We start from the raw sequence: 26,414 nt of genomic DNA, 5'->3' as shown, positions 1-26,414 counted from the left end.
CAGGCAGGAGACAGCAAATGCAGTTCCCCGTCATAGAAATGATCCGGCATGTAGGGAATCACAGCTCCAGCTGCTTCTTCCCGGTGATTTTAACGGAGCAGATCCCGCTTGGTTTCTGCATCCCTTGTAAGACTCCTTGCTCCACCAAACCATGTGTTTGTTGTGTTTGAGTAGCGCTCTCCACCAGATCGTTTCACTTCGACAAGACTAATTCAGGAACAGAAGTAGTACGACTTTGCTGTTAAAAAAAGAAACACACACACACACCCAAAAAAAAAAAAGAAAAAAAAAAAGTAAGTAGAGAAGTATTGGGGAAGAAGTGATCAGGCAAGAAGCGTCCCGTGCTGGATCCCGCATTATCTCAAGTTTCTCGTTTCCGCGGAACGTAGTAACTTCCCCGTGGGTTGTTTTGTGGGCGGTGTTTTTGAATTTATGCTAATTCGGCTCCGCTGACAGGGAGAGGAGCCGTGTCTCGGTGCCACAGCTCTGCTGACAGCCGGCAGTGGCGGGCGGCTGCCGCCGAGCCAGGCCATGGCCCGGTGCTTGTGACAGGGTCACTCTCCCGCCCGTCGGGTCGCCTGTGTCGCCAGCAGCGGGGCCGACATGTGCCTATGACCATGGAGATGAAGGACTCGGGCAGCGTGGTGCTGACAGCCTACCATCCCCACAGCCCGGCCAGGATCCCGGGCATGGAGCAGAGCTTTGTGCAGGATATGCCCCCCGGCCATTCGCCCACCAGCAGGTAAAGCCTGAGGGGCGGGGAGCGGTGCCACGGCCCGGGGTCGTGCCGGGGTCGGACGCGTGTTCTGTGTCAGCCTGAGAGCTCGGGCACTGCAGAGCACTTCGCTCTCGCTCACTTCTTGTCTCCGCCGGGAAAGTGATTCATCCCAGGGGTGCAGGTTGGGGTTGAGAGGGGGAAACACGAGTGTCTATTTTAAATCTTGTAAGTGGACAGATCTGACCAGTTTCCTGCCCAGGATACCCAACAACACAATCCCTAGGAAAAAAAGGCACGTGAATTAGGCTGCTGCTCAGATAGTTTAGGACTGTGTTGCCAAAAAGTGAGGTGGTGGGACCGGCTGAGCTTGGCGCTCAGAAAGTTGATTCTGGCTTTGGCTTAGAGGATTATTTAATTCCTTCTCCATTCACCCGCCGGGTCAGAACCAACCCTTGTTCTTCTCTCTGTGAAACTGAGGTTGCTGCTTTGCTTTGCACACCCACCTACCTACGCACAATGGGGGACTGCATCACTGAAGTCTCAGTCTAAATATGAAAATTCCTTTGTGTCACAGGAAACTAAGTATTGTCTTAATTAATGCAGTCGTGTGTATATTTACCTTCCTGCCTTGTAAGAATGCTTGTATTTGCACAGCTCAAAAACAAGCGGTTTGAGCAGTTTCATGATTTCAGAAAATCCGATCTTTCTCCTAAACATACGTATCTGAGTTTTGCAACTTTCTCCAAAAGAAGTGATAGAAAAGTTCATACTGTAAAAAGTTGAAGAAAGTAGCAAGTCTTGCATTATGGCTTGACTGAAAAAATAAGAACTAAAGTCTAAGGAAACAGCAGATGACATTATCCCTGTGAATTAAGTCTGTTTCTTCTCTTAGTAAAAATAATGATATTTACTTCATATTGTTTATTTATAGCCCAATGGCTATTTTGTTTTCAATGTCATTATTTAGATTAGCTGCATCTTCCTGTTCTTTGTGTGTTTCCCTGGCTGTCCCATAAAGATAACTCCTTTGTTCTGGTAAACTGCTGTTTGAGAGCAGTACCAAAATACACAATTACATGTTGAGAAAAGAAACTGGAGTCTGGGCTTTTAGACGCAGTAAGAATGGCATTTGCTACTCAGAGAGCAGTGGTTTGGCATTGAGTTACAGGGAAATGAAGTTTTTTTTTCCCTGTGCTCTTCCCTTAAGAAGAGCATTAAATTCAATCTCCCTTTAAGTTTGTGAGCAACAGAAATGTGGTGTTTTGCTGTTTTTCTTGTAGGTGTGCTAATTGTTTTGAAATGCACTTGAAACTTAAGCTGAGAGTGTCTGAGGGTTTAAATCACACACATAAATCACATGCATATCACCTACAAAAAGCAGAAGTGCCAATTACAGTTCCTGAAAGAAAAAAACTAAAGCGGATCCTGACATTTTGAAGAGGAACATGTTTTGGAAGCTCCCGCCATGAGCCAAAGCCATGTGTCTCTCTCTGTGTCTACATATCCATAAGATTTTGGTGCTGTCTCCCCTTTCTTGTCCTCAACTTCCCACAGCTGTCTATTAGCAATAGCCAGATTCTGCCATATGGGCAGTCAGTGGCTGTCTGAGTTTCCAAAGCCTGTTCAAGAGAGCGATTTTATTAACCCAGCATGAAGTCCTCTGGAATGCAGAACCCATGAAGGCAAATGCACTGAGTGTTTTAGCAAATGGTAAAATAGGCTCTGGCTTAATCCCTACTTTATCTTCTAAGAACTCTTTCCTGAACTGCATTTTCTGTATAGTTTCCTCTGCTACCATCCTAATGCAAGAGCTTTTATTATAGGTTCTGTCTGGTGTTCCTTGATCCCTAGGGCAGCTACCCACACTAGGGCATGTTAACTCCTTAACTCTTCAGGAAAATTATTCAAAAATGCATGAAAAGAACAGAGGTGTCATCCATTTCTTGTTTGATAACAAAAACAGTTGGGACCCAGAGCCTGAAGTCAGCTGCTTAAATTACATGTAGCTCTAAAGCAGTCTGTGTTTGAGAGGTTTGTCCATGAGAATATAATCTGTTTTGGATATTAGCCTTTAATTTGGTAAACTGCTGACTCTCTCAGCTTAGGAATCAAGATACTTGACTTTCTTTCCTCTTCTCATGACATTTTGCTTGCTTTAGAGTGATGCCCTCTTTATATTAGAATAGCTCCACTCTCTGGAGTCAGGCTTGGAGTTGTCTTCCAGCTGTTTTCTCTTGCAAAAATTTTCACTTTGGAAACCTTCTGATCAGAGTTTTCTCACAAAAAGTGGAATTTAATGCAGCCTCAGCCAGCAATTAACTGCACCACTCCCCACCATTAAAAAAGACACAGATAAAAAAAAAAAGGAAAGATTTAAGTAACCATCATGAGCCCCTGAAAAAATGAGTAATCTTAAACACTCTTAACTATCCAGACACACAGCTGAGAAGCCTATCTACACGAAAGGTTACACTAACAGATGCATCAGACCACTTGGATTCATATTCATGCCCAACTCTCTCAGGGCCAACCAGGCTGGCATCCTGTGTGCATTTCTAAATCACCCAGCCAGCATCAGGGTCAGCATGAAGCACAGCAGCTGCAGGCATTTCCATTTCTAAGCCCAGTGGGTATATGCTCCATCATAAGTTAGGAGATAGTAGGTAGTGGGCTGTTAGGAGAAAATTTGCTTAAATTGCTTTGAATGGAGGATGGATCAGTGTGCTGTGAAGGATGGAAAATTCATAGAAGGAATGAAGAGGAGAGTGGGATGAAAGTTTGACTGCATAGTGATGCCATCACCAGTTTGCAAAGGAGAATTCTAGCTTCCAAATGCAGCATTGGATAACATCAATAAACTGGTTAAGAAAGGGACCGGGACCACAGATTCCACACATCCTCCAGAACAAGAGTTCATCACAGGGACTAGACTTAAATATCTTTACTTAAATTATCCATATCGTTCAATTCTATCTTTCTCCATTTGTTGCATCTTCCAGACTTATTTAACCCCTTCTATATATGGGCTAGGGTGTGCCCTGAAAACTGCACTGTTGAGTATTCTTGAGTTCCAGGAGGATTCTCCAGAGAAACCTTCCTTTAATGCTAATATAACTAGCAAGTTCATTTTCCATTTTCTCATGGGATATTAAGGTCTCTTTCCTTAGCTTGCCATCTGCTTTTCTGTGCTTTATAAGCATTTATAGTACTCGTATCTTTTTTTTCTTTTATTTATTACTTGTGAGAATGAGGTGTTGGGTACATCTCTGTTTTGTTTGCTTGGAAGTCAGGCTAGCTCTACAGCATATGAGTATAGTGGAAAAGATTCCTGTTCTTGTGGCGACCCCATCACTTTTTTTAATTCCTGTTTATTAGAAAATAGATATCACAAGTACCAGCACCAAAGAAGCCAGAATATCACACTATCCCTGTCAGTACAGATCCTGTCTCAGTGGAAAGGTGAAAGTGCTGATTTATGTTACATAATGGTCAACTTTGTCTTCCTCATTTCAGAGAATGAAGGACTTTGTAGTTGTGCACAAATACTGCTCCTGGGTTATATAGAGGAAAAGTGGGGCCATGGCCATATGTCTTTCTCACATCCCCTTTTTATCCTGTTAGGAGTAGCTAGGAGGAGTTATTCCTGTGCTCAAAGGAAACAGGCATGACCTCTATGCCAAATGGCCAGAGAGCTCTCTAAGGTAATTATGCAATTAGGGGAAGACAAAGCATTCCTAAGTGAGTCATGCTCCAGCTTTCCTTGACTCCACTATGATAATTAGTGTGTTCCTCTGTTTGCTACCAGCACATCTACCAGCAAAGAATTCATCCTGCACTGCAAATCACATTTTCACTGCAATGAGTGGCTGTCACTTATGTGAGCATGAAATAAGAATTAGGGGAAAAAAAAGCATGTTCATAGGGTTTGTTCCTGCAGAATGGTGTGAGAGCAGCTTTTAAAGTGCACATTAAGCTTTTTATACATGGAGTAACCTTTTCAATCAATAATCATGCAAAGAGTAGCATATATACTACTAAACCTAGGAGCTTGCTGCATAGGTAAAGGACAAAGTAGATGTCAGCACTATTGATCAGCGCAGCCAAGAGCCATTCTTACCATCTTCCCTGGTCATCTGCAAGTCTGGTACTTCCAGTTGTTTCAGAGAAATGCCTTCCCAATTTCTTTGCATTCAGCATGTCTCCCTCCTCCTACTGTCACGGGGGTGACTTTCAGGCAGACATCACTAAACCAAAGAGTCAAAAAAGATCAGGAATATTTTCTATATTGATTGAAAAATACTGTGTGGATTGAGTTACCTGCTGGCAACTTCCAGGATCCCTGGTCTCCAAGTCTGAGGCTTGTAGAGTTGGAGCTGATAGTCAAGTCATTACACTGGACAAGCATGACACCAGATTGTTTTGTAGGATTCATTCCTCCTTGCAAGCCTCAAGATACCACGGATATATGTCAAGGTGAGGTAAAGTGTAATGAAATAATTCCCTAGAAGGAATACAACTGCAGGAGGAGTCTTTATGCACCAAGATGTGTCTTGTGACAGGAGGAGCTATGTGAACAGCTCAAGTTTTTGTCCCAACAGAAGCAGATTTTATCACACTAAGTAAGGTCTGTAAACCCCGAGGCCAGGTGATCTGGGTTGGATTTCTGTCAGTGCTGATTGAGCAGCTCCCCAGCACAGTTGTATACAAGTGATGTCAAGAATGTCTTCTTGGTGATGGAGGATAAACATCCTTAACTATTTTGGATGTTTATCTCACCTTATCATAAACTTACCCAGAAGACAAAAATAAAAATCTGGCTCCTTTTCCACAGTAAATCTTGACATGACTTCAGCCTTTTGCAGTAACTTGGACTCCAAAGCTATGAATTTAAAATTTTAAAATGTACTAAATGTGGTAAAGAAAATCCCGCAAATTAGCAGCCTAGGAAAAAACAGCATTGGCACCAGCTGCACAAAAAATAAATTTTATGGAAAAAATAACCCCTGTTACAACTTATAGAAGCTTTCCAAAATATGATTTTAAAGTACATTTTTATAGATGCTGAGAATGATAATTGTTAATAAAATATTTACCAGGAGGATGCATATAAATAAGTCAGACAATAGTAGACACGCTTTTCCTGTAGGTTTTAGAAATATCCTTGTCCTCTGGGAGCCACACTGAGGAATGTAGTATTTATAGCCAGCTCCTCATGTTATGGTTGAAACTAGAGTTGGCTTCTCTGGTTTCTTTTTAGTTTGGTGCTCCTGCTGCTCTCCCTGGTACCTCCATATGTAGAGCTAATGAAAAACATCTGGCACTGTCCCTTTGATCATTTTGTTGGGTTGAGCATTTAGCCAGCTGCCCCATTCATTTTTAACTAAGTCACTTATCTCCGATTACATGAGTGTTGGAGCTGCCTGAAAAAAAAAGAGTAGGACCTGAGAGCCCTGTGTGCCCTACACAGACATGTTCAGATTGCATCTGGCAGTTTGACATCACTGGCATAACAAACTGCCAGGAATCCACAACCTTAGTGTTACTTTTGCACAGGTGATCATAATAATTCAGTGCAAATGTGTGGAAAGTGTGGAGGGGTGGCAACTGCAAGACATGACTATGGCGTACTAGTAAAAGTACTTAGCTAGAGCAGGATCTGAAAAGCATCTGGTTAGTGCTGTACAAATATGGAATCACATCCTGAAATAGTGTGGAGTATCCACAGCAAACAGCCAAGTTAACATCCTGGATTTCAGCTAACCACAGTGGAGCAGCCATTTGGCCCACTGCGATGCTTAGCTCCAGCTGGCCAGGCAGCACAGCAGAGCCTGCCCAGCTGGCAGAGGGGCAGAGGGTGTGCTGCACATCTGCCAGACGTGCAGGACCATGCTCTGTGCAGCCTTCAGGTACCACCATGGTGGGTGCATTTAAAGAGTGCAGGAGAGGTACCCAGAGAATAATGGCCAGAGTCCCATCCCAAAGTGGTGACTGAAGCAAAGCATCGTACCTAGCATTTTGGCCCCCCCTTTTCCTGCCTCCTACTTTCTCTCTCAGTGGAAATCATTTCATACCACCCTGGTCTTCCAAGTCCTGAGTTCTGAGTGCTAGGGACTCAGAATAGGGAGACAAAAAACAGTACAAGGGGCTGGGAAGTAGAGGGGAGCACAGGAGGACATGAGAAGGACCACATTCCTAGGTGTGATTCACCTGATTCACATCGTTGTGTGCAAATAAAAGGACCTGGAGTCAGAAAAGAAATAACTCATAAATATTGTTTTGTGGTGGGGAAATTTACAGCTGGGCCTCAAGTCCCACCAAACGCATGGGGTTTGGAATGGCATTTAAGTAGTGATTTTGAAATCAAAACATGAAATGGTTTAAAAGACAGGTTGTTTGAAAAACTGCTCTATCACCCTGAAGGACTATTTCAGCAAAGATCAGCAGAAGTGCTTGAGTTGGCATCCCTTGTAATTAATGCAAGGAAAAGATTGATGATCTGTGAGGGATCCCTCATTTCTGTAATTCATTTTTTCCCCAGCCATAGCTCAACTTTCCAGGCACAGTCAGAGTCTCTGAGGAGAGTGGAATAAACACTGGAGCAGGGAGCCTTTTATCAGCTTGTTTGTTTAAATCCAGTTACGTTGTCTTATTTAGGATGCTGTGGAATACTCAGCTACTGTAGGTCTCTGGGATTTTCAGATGGGTAAAATCATCCAGTTTAGGATGGACTTATGTTGGATGTTTAGGCAGAAGGCGGGTCTTTTTTAAAATCTCTTGGTGCAGAAGGCCCTCTGAGCAGATAATGAGCAAGATAATGACCATAAGTCTTTTTATGGAAGGTAGAAGAGCCCTACCAGAGAGAGACAGGAGAACAAGTATATATAGAGAACAAGTATCAGATGTAGAAATCAGCTGTGTTGACATCATTAACCAGATGAAAGACAAGTAAAGCAAGATACAAGCCTGGGAACTGTGTTTTAAACACCTGTGCATGAAACCTCAGGACATCAGCCATCAGGTTACTCTCACAGTTTGCTACCAGAGATGGAAGAAGCTCTTGAGCTGTAAGTCTTCATATTTTACTAGAGCTAATAAAAAAGCCCCTAGCTTTCAAATGGTCATACTTGGGAAAGGCATAACAAATTTATAAAGGCCTGAATTTGACTCATGGAATAGTAGGTTCTTTGCTAACTATACCCCTGCAGATTCTGCAGATAGCCAGATTCTGAGTTAATGCAAAATGCAGGTATGGCAGTGGACAGCCTCCTCAACATCAGTTTCTCTTTCTCTGGCTAATGAAAATTCAGATCAAAATATCATCCAATCTTGATTTTCTGGGCAAGTGATTGTCATACCTAGTGGTCAAGAGGGAATTTAGAGTGAGAATGACATATCCTTTTTAAGGTTAACCTTGGTATAACATAATTGTACCATTGTTGTAGCATTCAAGCCAATATGAATTAGTCCTTTTTATTATTCTAATTTAATAAAACATCAGTAATAAATTAGGCAGTGAAACATCAAGTGGAATATGAGTCTTGTTTGTACATATGGACTGAATTAAAGGACACTTAGGTGTAGTAATAGAGGTTTTATGCTGAACTTAATAGAAATGGAATAAGTCATTAGAGCTCATATATTTTTGTCAATAATTTTACTTAGAGGGCATGATTTGATTATGCTATCTCCTGTCTCAGGTCAGGCTGACTTCTTTAACAGTATTCTTGCAGAATAGGGCATCTGTATGAAGTCTTCGATAATTAAAACAACACTGGCTAGGCCTGACATCTTCTTGCAGTACTTCCCTCCGTTACTCAAATATTTTGAAAACTTGAGTTCTAAATATTTGTCTGGATGTATCAGAGATGATTATAAAATCTTTGCTGTAAATACAGGTGAAACACGGAGCACGGGGGCCTAGGGCATTCTGCAAAGATGTTTTTCAGGCCTGGCTGTCCTTGGCCATTTCTGGGCCATATGGTGCCCATGTCATGCATGTGCAAAGAGGTGAATGGAAGCAGAGAGTTTCTGATGGACAGAGACAAGGGAAGCCTTGGTACTCAAAGCTGCAGCAGGATTTTAAATTGCAAGTGCTCACTTTTGGAGAGAGGGAAAGTGGTCTTTTGATTATGTGGACTCTTTTGTCACCTGCTGAAACAATAGTGTCTGCCTTATATGAGGTCTTTCTTACATCTTCCACTCAGAGGATGCATTTCTCTATAAGACCCTGTGATCTGCTGCAATTCTTTGATGCTGCCTTGTTTGCTTGCTTTCATCATTCCTTCTTTCTTTCAATTAGCAAAAGCAATTAACCCATGAGAATTTAACATTACTGGTAATTTGAATTTTCGGGAAGTATTCATTTATTCTAATTTACCTGTGCGTGTAGAATATGTGCAAGCCCATAGATGGAGCATGAAGTTTATGGTTACCCGTATGTCATTGACAATTCACAGAGTATATGGCAAACATGAGAATTACTTGTCCTGCAAGTCAAATATTAACTGGAATTTTCTTCAAGCATATTTGTTCGAACCATCTGTTGCCTCTGAGAAAGCGTAGCAGTAAAAAATAAACAAACAAGACAACCTATGTCAATTTTTGAAGAGCTTTCTTCATCATACAGGACCGCCATGTTCTGTATTTAGGAAGCACACCACATACTTTTGGGAGAGGCGTTGGTTCTGCAGCTATTTTGTGTGGTCAAAATGCATTTCATCCTTAATGGACTCCATGTCTTATGCCTTTTTTTTTAACTACCTAATTTGTTTTACAAGATTTAGCTAACCCTGGCCTGAAGTTAACTGTGTCACACTCAGCATTGCAAGATCATGCATTGTAAGATCATGCAAGCCAAAACAGTTTGCTCCAGTCTACACTGAACACAAGCAAATCTGCAGCTAATTGCCTAACATGTCATGCAACAATAAATCACTAGTTTTAAGTAATCACGCATTTGTACATGGAGTTTATTGTCATAGGATATCCTTGGAGGCTCATTTTCTCTTTCCAGATTCAAACATGGGGCATGGTATTCATGTGGGTAACAAGGATGTCTATAATTAACACTTAGTGCTATCAAGAATTCTAGAAGATACAGTTAAGTAGTAATTTTCAGAGGTAACCTTCTCCTCCTGACACGAAACTTTCTGAAGTAAGAAGGATGTTTATTGCTTTTTTATTTCACAGTATTTTTTTGCTCTCAGACACAGGACACTGGAATTTGTGTACTACTAGTATTTAGGCCCAGCTGTGATGTCTGTATTCTGCTGAAAATCTGCATTACAGGCAAAAAAAGAACCAAATAAAGCAATGAGAAGAAAATATAAAACCGAAGAGATTTAGTCTGACATCATCTGGTTTAACAGCAAGATAATAAATCCGTGGCTTTAGTGGATGTCAAGATTGCCACGTAATGACTGCGCACAGGAATTCAGAACATACTTTCATGGGGTGGCTGCAAGCAAATCTGAGCTCCCTCTGCCTGTGTCCAGGAGCTGTAGGGGCACGTTAGCACAGAGATTTTGCCAAGCCAAAAAACAGCCCTGGTAATGCATTACCTCAGCTGCTGGCTTCTGGCTCTGGGAAGCCAATGTCCATCCCACTGACACGGCTGTAGGAAACTTGAAGGCTGGAATTCAAAGTGTTTAAACTAATGCTTCAGGACTGATAAGGTGAAAAAAAAAAAGGGTATGTGTTTTTCTGAACAGGCCACTCTGCTGATTAATAGGTTAGGTTGGGTATTTTCAGGTTTAGGTACGTAAACAGGTATAAAGTTACACTGCATTTTTCTCAAATACTTTGCAGCCTGGAAGGGAAGCTTTACCCAACTTACTTGAACCATAGCAGAATAACTTGTTCTTTTGTGCAAATCAGATTTCTAGAAGGGAAAAGCACATGAAAAAGGAGTGCTGCTTGTGATACTCACTTAGAAAAGCTTATTGACAACAATATGAAAGTATTCATCATCTGAATCCCTGTAGACTCCGGCAGAACAATCAAGGGTGCAGCAGGGATCCAGCGCTAGTTCTGATGAATAAATTTAAAGATTTTACATTTTTATTAGGTCGGATTTTTTTCCCCTTTAACTTAGGTAATCTATCTGAAGAGTAGAGTTCTGATTTTCTGGAAGAATAGAGGTTGAAAACCTTTATTTCTTAAACAAGACTGAGGCCAGTCAGCATCTGAATATCTGTTAGTATCTTCTCTCCAATTAAATTTCATCAGCTAGATCAGAAATGTGATGATGTTCAGAAACTGCACTGAGCCACATTCAAACACTGTAAATAAGGTTTATAACCTTTCTTCTTGAGCTGTCAGTTCAGCCTTTGGTTTCTGAATCATTTCATGGCATTGATCCAGTGCTTCAGTTATGCTGAAAAAGACATTGACCACTGCAGAAGTGGGTGGAAAAACATCATTCAGCAGTCAGCTGGGTATACTGCTGAAAGTATGTCTGTAATTTTGTGAAGGAGATGGTGTTACTAAGAACAGATTGGTTTCTGAGACTGCCTTGAACCCAGCCAGCTGTAGTTAAACCCTCAAAGGCTGACAAAGTGCATTCCTAATTATATCAGTGGAGTGGATGACTAGATTAAGTTACCTCCTTTGAGACTTGGTGATGAGTTTCCATCACTGGGATAGATGTTATATTTCATACAAACCAAGGGGACCTCAGGCTGTGCAACAATAGGAATTACCCAAATTCTGACATGATACACACTTGCAGGGCTACCCTAAAGCCCACAAATAGCCATATCCTAATAGTTTGATGGACATAATGATAACATTTGACAGACAATCTTTGAAGACTATGAATAAATTTAAATTTAGTATGGGATTAATATTTGAAATTAAGTACATCAGTTTGCACCAGATACCAGAAAAAAAAACAACAGGAAAATCATAGACAATGGGAGGAGTTTTTCTGGTATCTTTAAAGAAAACACGTATTTATGGCTTTGGCCATCTTCACAGGGTCTTAAAACACTCACTGACATCAGTACACTTAAGCAGCTGGTATAGCTTACGATAATAAGCTCAGTGTTTATTTTTCTGTACTTTTCTATGATCTGTATTTAGTTAAAAACTTAATACCGCTTTACCATCATTTTTAACTATCTATAAAATGAGTAATGCCCTCTAATGCAGTTATAGCAGACCAAACTTACCATCTCTTGAAGATCACTTGAAAGCAATGAGTAGATCTCAGGGATAAACAATGAATGACACATCCTTACGTACAGTGAGAGGAGTGACATATTCTTACAGAAGGGAAGGAAACCTCCTAATCTTAGATCTCAATTTCATATTTGATGAAAAGAGTTTGCACACATTGCAAGACTGCTGTTGTGCATTTTATGTCTGTGAGACATAAGGAAAATTCCCGTTTGCTTGAGCTGACATTTTTGCACTTTCTCACACTTAAACCATGATATCTAAAGCTAGAGAGACAGCACAGTGCTCTGTTCATAACAACTGGAAAATCCTGTTTAGAGTTAGGTGCTGTGGTGGGCTAATGAGATAAGTCACTCTGGAGAAGAGTACATGTTTAATTGTTGAACGGTGAAGACTAGACAGAGTTGAATCTTTGGATTACAAATGTAATTGACATCTCACCATACTGAAAGTCAGACCTAGAACTCCTCCTGGTGACAGTAGGCTTTGGGCCTGCCTCTGAAGATCTAGATGGCCTGTGTCAGCATTCTCTGTCTGACTCTGTGTCTTCAATACATGTTGCAGTTCTTTTTTCTCATTTATCCTATTCACTCCATTCTCTTATTTAGGAACTCCTAAATTCTGCATGGGGATGAATCAGTTATTGCATCTCTCTTTAATTGCATTTCTGTTGTGCCCACTTTGTGCATTTATTGGTCGTTGATGAAAAACAATGAACTTAGCCAAAAACTACTGAGCTACACAGGAAAGATAATTGAGTGGGGCAATTCTGTAATGGTCACTCATGGTGGAAAAACTTAGCAAGTTCAATGGGATATTTTTCCTTTTAGATTCATCACAGTCACTTTTTTGGACTGCACTCAGAGAAATATACTTACAAATGGAAATATTATCACAAGTTAGCACTGGACCCCAAAATCCAAACAAAACAATGAAGCAACACAGACTTTCCTTCCTATTCTGATTGCATCACTGGAACCACTGCCTAATAAAGGGATTTTGTTTGAAAAAACTTCCTTCTGTGTTTTTTTACAGTGCTGTGTGTCTGCATTCCTGTTCATTTGTATGCTTGATTAGCTGAAATCAAATACAATGATGCAGATCTCCAAGCAGCTATAAAAACTCAAAGTGAGCAATACTAACAGAAAAAAAATTTCTACATTGCAGTCTTCATGGGAATTGCTGTGCAGAAAGCAAAAGAGCTGATGCAAAATCACGTATGTGTTTTTCCTTCATCCTATTTTGTCATTTTGTAAGAGAAGTTTACTTTTTGGTGGACTTCAAATAGTCTTGGGAACAGGTAACAAAGGAGGTACTGTTTGTGTCTCTGCCTCATGCACAGCTGTCCTCTGGCCAGCAGCTTGAAAGACAGCTAGATTTAAAAAAATTCTGTAAGTATTAATTGTGGGGTTTTTTTTCCTCTACCTGTGATATTCTGTGTGCTTTTGGTATTACTTTTGACTTTTTCTGAGTTAGTCTTGTGGTTTTGGAATGATTCCTGTAGATTTTAAGAATGGGGAAGATATTTTGGTTTTTGCAGGTCATGTTGTATCTTCTAAAAATGAATCATTGAATTGATTCTGATTAGACATCAATTGAAATGAATATAAATATATAGATAAATAATTTTAGGTGCTTAAGATAAGAAGATTGGTGAAGTTCTATGTCATCCTATCTGTCTATTCAGAATGTATCACTTATGCAAAGATAAAAGAAAATAATACAGTATACATCTGAACCTTAAGCAAGCAAACTTCCAATCATTAATAGAATCTAAAGGAATGTAGAAGAAAACTCAAAAGTTAAGGATAAAGTGGCAATTACTTAATAAGAAGTACATAAGTAAAAAAGAAAACATACCTAAGATCTACTTGAATGGCTATCCCACAAGTGCCTCTTGCTCGGTGGTTGAGGGATTTTTTTGCATTTGCCTTGTTGTTGACAAAATCTTGGCTAGTCTGTCTTTGAAAATGGGTAATATTTGACAGCATTGGAAAAGATCTTTCTGAGTAGATACACTTTTCCATTACTAAGTAGTAAAGTGAAGGATAGACTAAAACCATGATGAAAGTAGATGAAAGATCATCAGAATTCTGTAGCTGAGGCTTGTTCTTGAATTCAGGGGTTTGTTTTGATGTGGTGCTTTACTTAAATTACTGATTTAATCATGCACTTGTTGAAATTAAAGCTGTTGAAAAGTTCTGTGATTGGATTATGTGGAAAAGAACCTCTGTGACTGGAATATTGAATAGGGATTGTAGAAATTGTTGCTCAGAAATCTGAACAAGTAACTGCAACACATGTTACTGGGGATTTTCACAAAGAAAGCATTTGAAAGTACACATTCATAGCAGATGTGATGGCAGAAGTTTTTTTACTGATTCTGTACATTTCTTTGATGCAACCCTTGAAATGCCAACAGTCAAATGATTTACTACACTGTGTTTGAGTTTTGACTGCTATCCTATACAACATGTAAATAGGAAAGTCCTGCTTCCCTGGCAATTACGATAAGAGCGTAGCTTCTTGGTTAGCTGTGATTGACCTCATGCTACTATCCAATGTTTGCCTAACAAAAATGAAATTAATTTGTTTTGCATGAAAAAAGCAATCAGATAATATCTTGAGTAGAAAGCCTTGACTTGACACATGTACTGTCTGTACCATAGAAAATGTTATGATTTACTGTATTTCTAAGTACTTTGAACATTTTTGATGGATGGGCTGGTTTAATCTCATTGACAGAATAAGTAATGAGAGCAGCTCTGTGGCTCCTCTGAGTTTCTGTGTTTGTCTTATTTTCACTGGACACAAACTTTATCATAAACTTACTCTGAGTAGCACTTGTGCTGCGTTTCTTGTAAGGTTTGCTGGACTTGATTTGCACATCGTTAGTCATATTCTGTTTCTTATAGAAATGTTCCATACAAAATTGTTGGGTTATACTTTTTTTCACAGATGGACACCTGGGGCAATTAATTGCATTGTCCAGTTGCTCATGAAGGACAAATTCAGGTGACTTCTAAGCTTGACTGTGGACTGTGCCAGGGCGTGCTCTGGAGTTCCCCTGACCATTTCCCCAGCTCACATCATTGCCTTAAAACGTTACAGTGAAGCCAGAAAACTTTCCCTGTCAGTTTTCAGAACTGCAGCTCTATGGCAAATCTATGGACAGAAAGTGTAGGAGAACCAAAGAAAAACCTGCCCATAGACTGATGTTCCTCCTGCATCTATGGGACCACCTTCTGGAGGACAGCTCTAGAGGACTAGGCAGTTCACAAAAGCAAAATGGCTTCGTTTCACTTTGTTCCTTGCTTGATCAAAAGTTATTGTCAAATTCCCACCAAGCTCATAGGTTCTGTCTGGCAGTCAGCTCTCCCCAAACTACTTTCATTCTTTCCTAGTCTACTGGGGCTCAGAATCAGAACCCAGTTGTGATGGCAAAACAAACTGCCACTTACACTGTGAGCTTTTATAACCATTTAGGGACTTGCTCTTAGCGCATAGCTAATAAAAAGTAACTTAACTAGGCTTTTACTTCTTTCATGACAGAATTACTTTGAATTATGTCACATTTGCCATGGACAAAACTTTCACATGGCAGTTAATATGGCTCAGTTGCTAATTAGGAACTTTTCCAGCAGTAGCAATAACATTATTTGTCTTAACTCTTATAATTATATTCATCTGAAACTCCTTTCCCTGGACCACAGGAACTCCATAACGACACCTAAGAAAAGATTTTTCTTGGATGATACATAGATGTAAAATAAAGGGGCATTACTGCTTCCTCCAGTCTCCACCACCTACTTTTGTGATAGGAAAATCTGTGTTTCTAAAAAGTTCCAGGTCATGGAAGTCAACTGTCAGCTTCTTACATAACAACACAGCAGCAGGAATTGTCACTAAAATTATTATCCAGTGAAGTTTAATTTATATTGGCCAATTCACTGGCACTATCATTCATCAGTTCAGGATCCACAGCATAAATGACTTTGAGAATGAAAGCTCTGAGAACACATGTTAAGTTCATCTAAAATTTCTCTCCAAGGCCAGGAGAAGATTAATGCAGTCATGAAGCAAAGGTCTGGCGCCTCCATCAGCTCCTTTTCCAGTTGCCTGAATGCTAAAATAATCACAGAAATTTCCTCTTCAGTCTTAACTGCACAACCCACACACATGCACAGCTCCAACAAAGTGATGACTTGCAGCCTGTGCAAAAATACCCCTAACCTGCCTGGCAGCCAGCTGGCATGCCCTAATCCAAGCTCTGAGGCTCGGACTTGAGCCCAGACTGCTCTGTCTTGAGAGTCAGCAGTGCCAGCAGTGCAGAGAAGGAGGCACATGTCCCCCCTCAGCTGGAGCCCACGTCCTCCCTGCAGCAAAGTGGCTCCAGCTAGGACAGCTTCCAGTCGAGCAATGCTCAATTTCAAAAACATCCATGTAAAAACTGGCCTCTGCACAAATCACAAGTCTGAGGAAGTTCTGGAGATAGTTGTAACCATGCTGGAAAGGAAAAAGGGGAAAGCCATGAGCTTGTTTAAAAAAACAAAGCAGCAACTAGAATTTGATTTTTTTCCTGCTGCCTCCTGGCAGGTGACCTCAGTGGATGCGTGAGTGCTGCACACTGCCTGGCAGCATTCTCACTTCAGTTCAGTTTGAACCTAGTTTATAAACAGGCAGAAAGCTGCCTTTCACTGTTCGTGCTCAGCCATCCTACCTGCCCCCATCCCCAGAAAATCACAAGGCATTAAAATAACTTCTGATGCAGGCACTGATTCTCTCAAGTACAGTAGCACACTCAACACATGTTTTGAGAGCTCATTAGAGGACAGTCAGCATTTTCCTTCCTTCAGCAGCTCCAAACTCCTGATGGTCCTTTTCCAAGCACTTCTGATTTAGTTTTAAGTCAAAGGCGAGCAACTGCTTTCCCAGCTCTTGCTTTAACTCCATACTTGTGAAAAGGTGATAAGGGGCAGTTTCAGTGCATTGCCCTCCTCTGCTAGTACCCATGAATTGTTTTATAGAAAAGGCAAAGCAAATAGGAGAAAAAGAGAGAGAGAGATATATTAAAATGCAAAGTAACTTATTAAAATGGCAAAGCTGACATAATGCCATCTGGTTTATGTCTGGTCCCTATTTGGAGCTTGATCCTGCCGGGTACTTAGTGCTCAGGCTGCTCCCTACGGCACTCTCCAAAGCACACTTAATGTTTAAGTGCTTTGCTGGATCATGGCCAGTGTGCTGAGCACCTCAAAGGAATCAGACCTTGCTTAATTTTTCTGGTTTGTAAAAAACTCTTTCCAGCTCTGAGTCCTGGCACTTCTAAGTGAGGTTTTTCCTTCTCCACTCCACCTCAACACCCATATTTTTTATTCTGAATAGTCAGTTCCAAGCAGGATTAGACCACTGAATGCCCACAGTGGAAACTCCAGAATAGACAGCTGGCCTCTGAGGAAACTCCAGGGGACAATATTTTCACTTGAGTGAGGTCCTACCTAGAGTTATTCAAAACTCTCTTTGCTCAGACTGTGAAAAACTTCAGCTATAGAGCAGAAAGGAGAGTGTACAATAAATTCTCGGGCACACTCGGCATATACTCCAAAGGGGCAATAAGCTGTTAAATCAAATCAGAGAAATCCCTACTAAACCAGAATTCGTGGTGTGTCTGACAGCACACACTACATTAAATATTTCAAGTCGATAGCTCCAAACGTGTCTGTCAACATGATGTGCTACCTCCGTGAACTCGACTTTCATCTCTTTCCAATAACAGTGAATTTTTGTGAAGAGCTGCTGTAAATTACAATTACTAAGTAAATTTTCAAATCTTATAGCCAGATTTGTAACTAGTCTGAAGACTAGCAAGGAATGATAATGCAAGCAGAGACACTTTTTGCTGTAATGGCAAATCTGCTCAAGGTTTTAGTTTCAGGGTCAGGCTGCGTAATTCTTTTATCAGCTGATCCTTAATGCTTTAAAAATCCTTGAGGTGTACACACTCACTGTGGTGTGGCTTGCCTGTGCTCTGCATGCATCCATGCATGTGTGTATTTGTGGGGGGTGTGTTTGTCACCTGCAGTGCATCAGCTGTGCTGCTGATGTGTAGACATGCAGCATTTTAGCCATGTGGAAAAACCCACTCTGTAGGAACACCACTTCTGCTCACCTGCCCCCTGCTCACTCACCACTTCCACTACAACAAAGTTTTACTGGCATTGCTAACATCCATCTGTCTTCAAATAGCTGATGTATTGTCTAAACAGCCAGCCAGAAAGAGAAACAAAAATAAAGGAAATATGTACCTCTTTTCCTCAGTTATAAGATTAGCCTAGGTCCTGAAAAAGACAGAAGTATAGTCCTGTATCATTGATTGGATTGAGTCCACATGTGTCCATACCCTCTGAGACTAGAAATGGTTCTTCACTGGACCAGAGCACTATGCCCCATAGGGCCCAAGACAGCAGCTTTAAAATTGCCATGTAATTGGGTATGGGAAAATCTCTGGCTTTTTATTGCTAAGCTCTTCCTATACCCCTAACTTTCTGTGTGTATTAGTGAGAAAGAAGCAATTCCATCACTGAAATGTAGTCATTTTAGGGTCATAAAATGATGCTTTCTGCCTGAACTGCAGTCTGAACATGGCTAGGGAGCACAGCACTCTGCACGGGCACAGGTGGGCTGCAGGCTGCTGATGGTAAACAGTAATTTTCAGGGTAGCTGGTACAAACGACAGCAAGCAGGAGGCTTTTGTCTGACTCACACCTCCAGTGAATAATAATAATAGTACACAGCAACATTTTCACAGCACACAGGAACAGACACATTTGGCTTAAGCAGCAGACTGAAATTTCATGGTCACTGTAAACAGAGCTGGGTGTCTACTGGAGTTTGTCCGGAATACTGGACATAGCCCTGCAGACCTGTTAAGAAGTGGATTCTCACGGGAATTCCTGCTATGTCTTTTGCACCCAAACCCCCAACCAGATGTTGGTGGGGCAGGGAGTAAGGGGCATCTTCATCAGTTAGTGCTTGTATATATGCTGTGTGCGTGACATGATTTCACTGCCTCCCCTTTACAACACATGCTTTTCCCCATCAGCCGTAATCCACCACTAAGTTACTATCTCATGTCCTGTATGACATAAATTGCCTTCTCAGCTCTTATGAGGCTTCATGAAACACTTGTCCATTGGAACATCTGAAGAGCACTGCCTGCAATTGCACCAGCTGGCAAAGGAGACTGTTACTGTAGTCTTGGAAGTGTTGCCACAAAGGCCTGTTTGAAACATCATCTTTTATCAAATATCTTAAATTTTCTGTCTCTCTGATCCAGAGCTTTCTATTAGTTTTAATCAACAATTTTCTTCTGTCTTGCCAATGCCAGAAAAGCACTGCCAGTGAAACCATTGGAGCTGGTATCAGTACCAGCTGTTAAATGCACAACAGGGACCTGGAGATCTTTGCTGCAACAGAGTGTTGCAAGAGGAAATAACTGTCAGATAACCATCAGAACTCCATGAAACCTGTGACATTGTCATGTGGCTGGTGTCCTCCCCAGGCTTCCCACCTGGGTTTGTACAAGTGTGAGAGGAACTGGGAAACAAAAGCTGTGAAGGGCAGGTTCAGGCTGGCCCTGAGGTGCTCTTCTATCGCTGTTCCTGAAAACCATGCATCCAGGTATATCTTGTTTGCAGGACAGTGCTGTTAAAGCCAGAGATTTCTCAATGCTGAGGAAAGCCTTGATCTTGAAAGCATGCGTGAACCCCATTCAGGCTTTTGAAGGCATTTACATTGACAAGGAGTGTGCCCATTTCCCAGTGTCTTTGCCAGCCTGAGTCTCCAGTACCTTCAGCCATTAAGATCTGCACAATTAAGGGAAAAACACCACTTTCAGCACTGCTTGTGATGGTCTTGGTTCCTTAGGTGGCACTGATATGAGTTTGGCTGCTCTGGGTGTGTTGTGTGCTGATCATGGTGGGTTCTAGTAGCCTGGATTGAAACCAGGAAAATAGATCTGTGGTGTCAGCTACATGCCCTATGGCAATGATAGATAGTACTGTGTCTACTTTTTTTTTTAAATCTCATGCTAATATTTTCATATGTCATGTATTTTTGGTTTTTTATGTTGAAATGTCTGTGATATAATGGGTAACATAGATTCTTTCTTTTAAACTTGGTAATAGAGTGGTTTTTTTGTCCTATTTTCTATTTCACTGAATTGTACAGGACAGGCATCCCAAATTCTGCCTGCCAGGCCCAGTTCTGCTTTCGTGTCAAATAATTAGCAAAATCTTAGACTAACCTAATATTTATACATTGTAATTAGATATGTCTTGGACTTGTGTATGTTTCTGTTTAAAGGAATGAACCTTTGGAATGGGCAATTTGTGATGGATTGAGCATATTCAAAGTCCTAATTGTGTACAATTATGTAAAAAGTAAAGTAAAAAGAAAAAAAGAAAGTAAAAACTTCTTTTTTCCTTTTTCTATTTGTGTCCAATAGAATTCTCAGATGTGATGCCTATTTAGTTAGGGATTTTTAAAAGTCCTTTTACTGGAACACATTTCATGATTTACAGTTCCACTCAAGTAATACTCCTGATTAAATTAACATTACCTAATAAGTGAAACTAGTAAGGTATTTTGTCCAAATTAAATCTGCACCTTTAAGGGGAAACAAATTGATCATCAGAAACTCACCCCAGTTCTTAAAATAAAAGTTACTGGCCAAATATGAATCTGGCAGTTACTTTTGAAGTTACATTCCAAAGAGCAGATACTTTTGAAGAACATCTGTTAATATAAAAATATCTCGATACATTACAGTGGTTTAGCTGTAGTTAGTTCAGAAGTACTTGGTTAACATCTAAGGGAGGAAGGAGAATAAATGTCTTGCATTTGGCAATCAGTAAGCCAGGGCTTTTACCCATTGCTTGGCTTTGTTTGGGTTTAAACAATGTTCCTCTGTTTTTGCTCAAGCTGCAGTAATCCTTTAGCCCTTGATGTCATGCATCCTGGGTTTTCTATATTCCTTATAATAATCTTTGAACACTCAGCCCACATCATATGTTATGAATATTCTTGTTTTGGAGTAGAGAGGCAGGCAATCATTTCAGACAGCAGGAACCCTACCCCTAACATTTCCCTGTGCGTCAAAGACATGGAGCAACATCAATCAGAAGTAAAAGAAAAACAAGTTTGAAAGATGGTTTGGGATGAGAAAAAGCAAAATGGGGAAGGACCAGCAGAAAAGATTGCTTTTAAGGGTCAGAATTTAATTTCTTTTGAGGAGTACTCCAAACTATACCTAGAAAAGCCTTTTTGAGTCAACAGTTGTTTCAGGGTGTAAGGATAGTTGGACTCACGCTGAAAGGTTGGAACATGGTTGGGGGTTGGAACTAAATGATCTTAAAAGTCTCTTACAACACAAAGTATTGTAACATTCTATGGCTTTTTGATTCTGTTGTTGGGCTGTTGTGAGAAATTGGTTCTGGAGAATATAGAAAATGGTAATATTACAGTCATCTCAGGTCATTCTTTCCAGATGAAATGGCCTCAGCAATATCATCAGTGGTATAGTTTACAACAATGCATCAGCAACTATTTTCTTCTTCTTCTTGAGCTGAAGCAATTATTTTCTTCTTCTTCTTGACATGTGACTTGGACTGTTTGTTATTCATGTCCTCCTCAGTCAGTAACTCTTCTTCCAGACTGCAGTCTTTTTATTTTTGGTCTTCCTGGTTTAGCTTTTCAAGAAATATGGCTCTAAGGGACATTAAGTGGCTTCCTTAGGGAACTGTTCTGTAAATCTTTGGAATTAGGATAAATAAAAGCTTGTCTATGGTACTGTTTAATGCAAGAAGCAATACAGGCTTTTCTTGGAGGACCTAGTAGGAGAGTATTTTCAGAAGTCACCTTTGACAATCTGACTGAAAACTAAGGGAGGAAATAGTGTTTGTCCAAAGATCAAAGAGCCACCTGAGAAAAACTGTGTTTGTGAATTCAGCACAAAACCCAGCTCCCCCCTCCCACAGCTCCAGACGCTGTTTCCAGTGTATATATGGCCCTGGCTTATGGCTATCGCAATGGGCCCTGCAAAACAAGCTCAGTCCCTTCCTGCCAATTTACTAGTGGAGGAGGTTTTTTCCGCCAGGCAAGTTCATTCGTCAAGGTGACCTTCACAGCCTGCACGAGCACTCCTGCAGATAAAGAAAGCCGCCTCAGCGCGTTTGTGAAACCCAGCTCGGCAGCCCACGGGCCTCCTGCAAGGAGGCACAGGGGCGTCGCCAAACTAAACCCTTCCTACTGGCACTCCAAGGATTTCTCTGTTCCATGGTTTTTGTCAACAAAGGCTGTACATTTTGCAATCCTTTTATCATGGTCTGTAAACCCTCTCCTCTTGTCTGACTGCTTTTATTGTCTAAATGGACTTGAGGTTAAGTATTCTCTTTTGAAAAAATCCCTATTCTGTAAATTAATGGTCTCCTAGGCAGAGGTAAGACCACAATTAAATCTTAATCGATGATGAGTGTAGGTAGGACATTTCACAGATCCTCTGCCAAGGCCCAGACGGAAGAAGCAGATTTTCAGAGATCTCCTAAGAGAAGGTTTAACCTTCTATGGCATCTGAGGAGTTGATGGCAAGTCTGGAGTGGTTGGCCATGAAATACTGTTTTCTTTCTATCTATATAGTTGCTTTCAAATACATTGCTTTTTAAATTTTAGCATATTGCCATTTTTGTACCACAAAAACCAAGCCAGATTTGGAGCATGTGCGCTTAATGTATCCCAGCGTTAATGTAAAATCTAGCTTGGAGAAGAGCCTCTGGTTTTTACTCACTACAGCTGGAATAGATCAGTATATAGAGACTCTGGAAAGAGCAGTCATGTTTCAGAAGAAACCACCACACAGTTATAATCATGCCAGTTGAATTTCTGTGGAATAATTAATCCAATGATAATTATTCCAGTTCCTTCCTTGTAGTTTTATTTTCATGCCAGCCATATGACATCAGTTAGACAAGTCCTTAAAGCTATTCCCCAGCAGCCGTGACCTGTTAAAACAGGAGACTGTATTCAGAAGTGGAACCAAAATAAAAGGAAAATTTCTTTTTCAGGGAAGAAAAAAGTTTGGGTTGATCAGAATAATCTACAAGAGCACATTTTGAGCCAAGGAAAAGAATTGGCAAAAATCAGAAAAAGCTGAAACATTTAATTGCAGCATCTTCTAAAATAACTGCTTTCTTTCTAATTTATGTGGATTTAACTTTCAACAGAAAAGTAAAACAGATCTCTGAGATCAAACTGTTTATTGTTCTTCTGAAGTTCTACAGGAAAAGAAAATGGCTTTGTTTCAGAGTAACTTTAAATGAAGACTTTGTTCAATTACTTGTTTGGCCAAAGTCCTGAAAAAAATCAGTTATTTACACAGCTAATTGTTTATGACTGGTATAACATTTAAATTTAGAAAAAGAATAGCATGAAGCCATGTGTCAGTGTTTATCAGTATGGCATTCAGTATATCTGCTGAAATATTCCATCATTATGTCCCATATAAGGAATTGGTTCAGAATTACTCTTCTACAAACCATGAGAGAAAACTCAAATATGAATAAAAAATGCCAGGGCAAGCAGATTCTCAGAGGGACACCTGTGTATATGTGTTCACTACTTTTTATTTTTCATAGGACAGATATGATTAGGGCTCACCACTATGCTGGTCCTGAAAGAGTGAGGCCAAAAAAATATGTTTAGGCATATTTACACACTTCTATGGCAAGACTTTAAACCTAAAGTTTTGTTTAAAATTTAGCTAAAGAAGATACTGTATTTTTGGAGGTAAAATGTGTTAGGTAGGACACTGTGGCTAGAGGGTCACACTTCTCCTTATTTTAAAGGTACCTAATGCCCAGTGAGCAGTTGTCCATTTGCAGCATTTATTAGCTCTCTGGTGAGTCCCTCACTGTTTCTCCCTTTATGGACAGCAAGAGAGACCTCTCAGCCAAGGGTGAGCTGCATTGCTCTTTGGAGGTGACTTTCTACTGGCTGTGGTAAGCAGCATCCTAACTCACACATCCTGGTTCCACACATAATGTGAAATGAGAGGATGCAGCACTTCTTGGAGTCTGGGGAGTGTTTTAATTGCCAGCAGCAGCCAGAGAGAAGATACATTCATTGTAAATTGCTGCTCCAAGCTGACCTCCATTTCCTCGTCTCCCTTCCCAAAAACATTTTTCACTACCCCACGGGCAGCTGGCTACAAGGAAGAGGGGTTGAAAATTTCATATTTGCAAAGTGCAACCACATGTAACCTAGGAAAACCTAAGTCAGTGTTACTGATGATTGTATAAATTTCATCAGAGAGCAACCTTGGGAAAAGGCAATTCTAAAACTATATTTATATAGGAGAGTATATCTACAAGGAGAGTATATCTATACAAGAGTATATCTTGTTTATATTCACAAGGAGAGTAATAGTGGGGACAGTATATCACTTCACTGAGAAGAGGGAGATGAGATCCTTGAAGGAAGCAGAGAGGGCAGTCTAATCACTATTCAGCCTAGAGGTTGCCTTTGAATACCTGTAGAAAGTAACACTGTAGAGGTATTTAGTTGGGATGATATGGACTAGCATCACTGTATAATTCAGTAGGAGCTTCCAAGCAGTTTCTAGTCACCATCACCATCAGCTGGATTTTTAGCATGAACAGCCCCACAGTCCACTACCAAATTCCTGAGCCATGTTCCCTATTGCTTGCAGTTTGTTCTTTAAAGTATGACCTAATAGTCCCTAAACAGACCTACAGACAATGGTAAATTACTAAAAGTTTTTAAAATTTCAAGGATTTATGCAATCATAAAATTTTCTCAGAAGAAAGAAAAGTGAGGTTAAGTTTAAAACACAGCGCAAATTTAACTGCAAGATAAACTGTTAAACCAAATGACTTCTGGTTTTGCTCTTTTCTGCCCCTTAGGAAATCTGTGTCTGATTCAGGAAGTCCTTTCCCTTCTCTCTCCTTTGTTTCAGTCTTTTTTTTTTTCTTTCTCTGATTAAATAACAGGATTTCTTTTTCCTTTATTCTGCTGTAGGCTTTTAGCCATGTCTTTGGAGGAAGTGTAGGATATCAAAAAGCTTATAACCAGAAAGTTAGCCTTTCTTCCTGTATTTCAAGCTGGAGGAAGGATGACAGGAATGCCGTAAATTTGACAGACTCATTAAAGCATTTCAGTGCATGAACATAGGGTTGGTGGAGGGAGTAAAGTTTGACCAGCTCATATGTTTTTCATGCTCAAGAGTTTCTTAGGGCTGCTTTGACAACTGCCTGTAGCAGGGAGCATTTTGCACAGTGTGTTTTCCTCATCCCCCAGCTGCCGCTCAAAACCATCCCCTGAATCTCATGGCTTTACTGATCTTGTGGCCACAACCCAATTCTGGGCCACTATTCGTATAAACCTGGTGAGTGCTTTTTTTCAGTATTCATCCAGGCTCCCCACTGATCATCCTACTTTAAGAAAAGGAAGAAAGGCTTCCCCATAAATATTTGATTTCTTAACAGCTGTACTCTGGCTCCCTTCTTCTTCCTCTCTGGTTTTGCACACTAGGCTTCTCCTCTGGGTGGAGCAGCCATCTCCATGCAGAAAGAGCTTGTCATTAATTTGCATCTGGCCATTTAGGAGCTTCTCTTCTGTATTATGCTAATGACAGTGTCTCATATCCCTTTAGAAGAAAACACATAGGCTGGCTCTGCCTTTTTCTGAGCTACCCCACAGGGACTCTCCTGAATTACAGAGCAGCTTAGTGCTGATTACTTTTTTATTTCTCCTCTTAGGAAACGGATAAAAGGTTTAAGTTCTGACACAAACAGGAAAACATACTAAGAGGATTTATCCTGAAGGCATCTGCTCTTTAAATAGTGATGGAGCAGTGTCAGTCCATTTCCCAGAAGGACCAGAAGCTCCACCACTCTTTGTTCCTTTAGCCCTTGTGTGACTAGAGGCAGAATATCCTGTCACAGTCTTTCAGATAACTCCCAGAATATGCAACTTGGTGATTATAGGCTGAGGAGGGATTCACTGTCTCTAGGAGCATGAAGAAGTTGGGTTTAAAAAAGACTCTGCTCTGCTCCTTTAAGGATAACACCAAGGCTCAATTCTGCTCTGAGGTAAGACTTTGCAGAATTTACTAAATCAGTAATTTCTCAGCCTTTCAGACCATGTTCCCTCCCTCTTGCTTTCTTAAACAAGGAGCAACAGGAGGGGGAGTGAGCTGTCAGAATTATCACTAGTGGAATTTTCCAGCTTTTACCAGGCAGGAAAGGGGGGACAAAAAAAATGTTCCACTGTAGAAAAACAACTGGATACAGTGCAAGTGTAAGCAAATTCAGAAGGGGCATATGCATGGTTTGATTGACTCAAGCTGTATGAAAGTATGTCTCAAAAATCTATTGATATAGATATAACCTTTCGAGGTTTTATCAATAAAGTGTTCATCTAGGAAGTTATAGTCTGTTATTAT

General features: G+C 40.6%; 1 protein-coding gene across 6 annotated transcripts in view; it reads left to right on the top strand.

Annotated features, from left to right (window-relative positions):
- Positions 1 to 379: 379 nt before the first annotated feature.
- ARHGAP28 (Rho GTPase activating protein 28) overlaps positions 380 to 26,414 on the top strand; it is a 77,222-nt gene continuing 51,187 nt past the window's right edge. For 2 of the 6 annotated variants that reach the window (XM_038163682.1, XM_038163647.1), the window contains exon 1: positions 380 to 742. In XM_038163682.1, coding sequence (XP_038019610.1) covers positions 612 to 742 — 131 coding nt within the window. In that variant the 5' untranslated portion in view covers positions 380 to 611. Of the gene's footprint in view, positions 743 to 23,254; positions 26,062 to 26,414 lie in introns of those variants that run through there. The other 4 variants (XM_038163655.1, XM_038163673.1, XM_038163645.1 and 1 more) reach the window with 3 other exon arrangements.

Source organism: Motacilla alba, chromosome 2 (assembly GCF_015832195.1).
Source record: "Motacilla alba alba isolate MOTALB_02 chromosome 2, Motacilla_alba_V1.0_pri, whole genome shotgun sequence".
Lineage (NCBI taxonomy): Eukaryota > Metazoa > Chordata > Aves > Passeriformes > Motacillidae > Motacilla > Motacilla alba.
The sequence above is the reverse complement of the archived record's forward strand: the minus strand, read 5'-3'. Positions and strand labels throughout refer to the sequence as shown.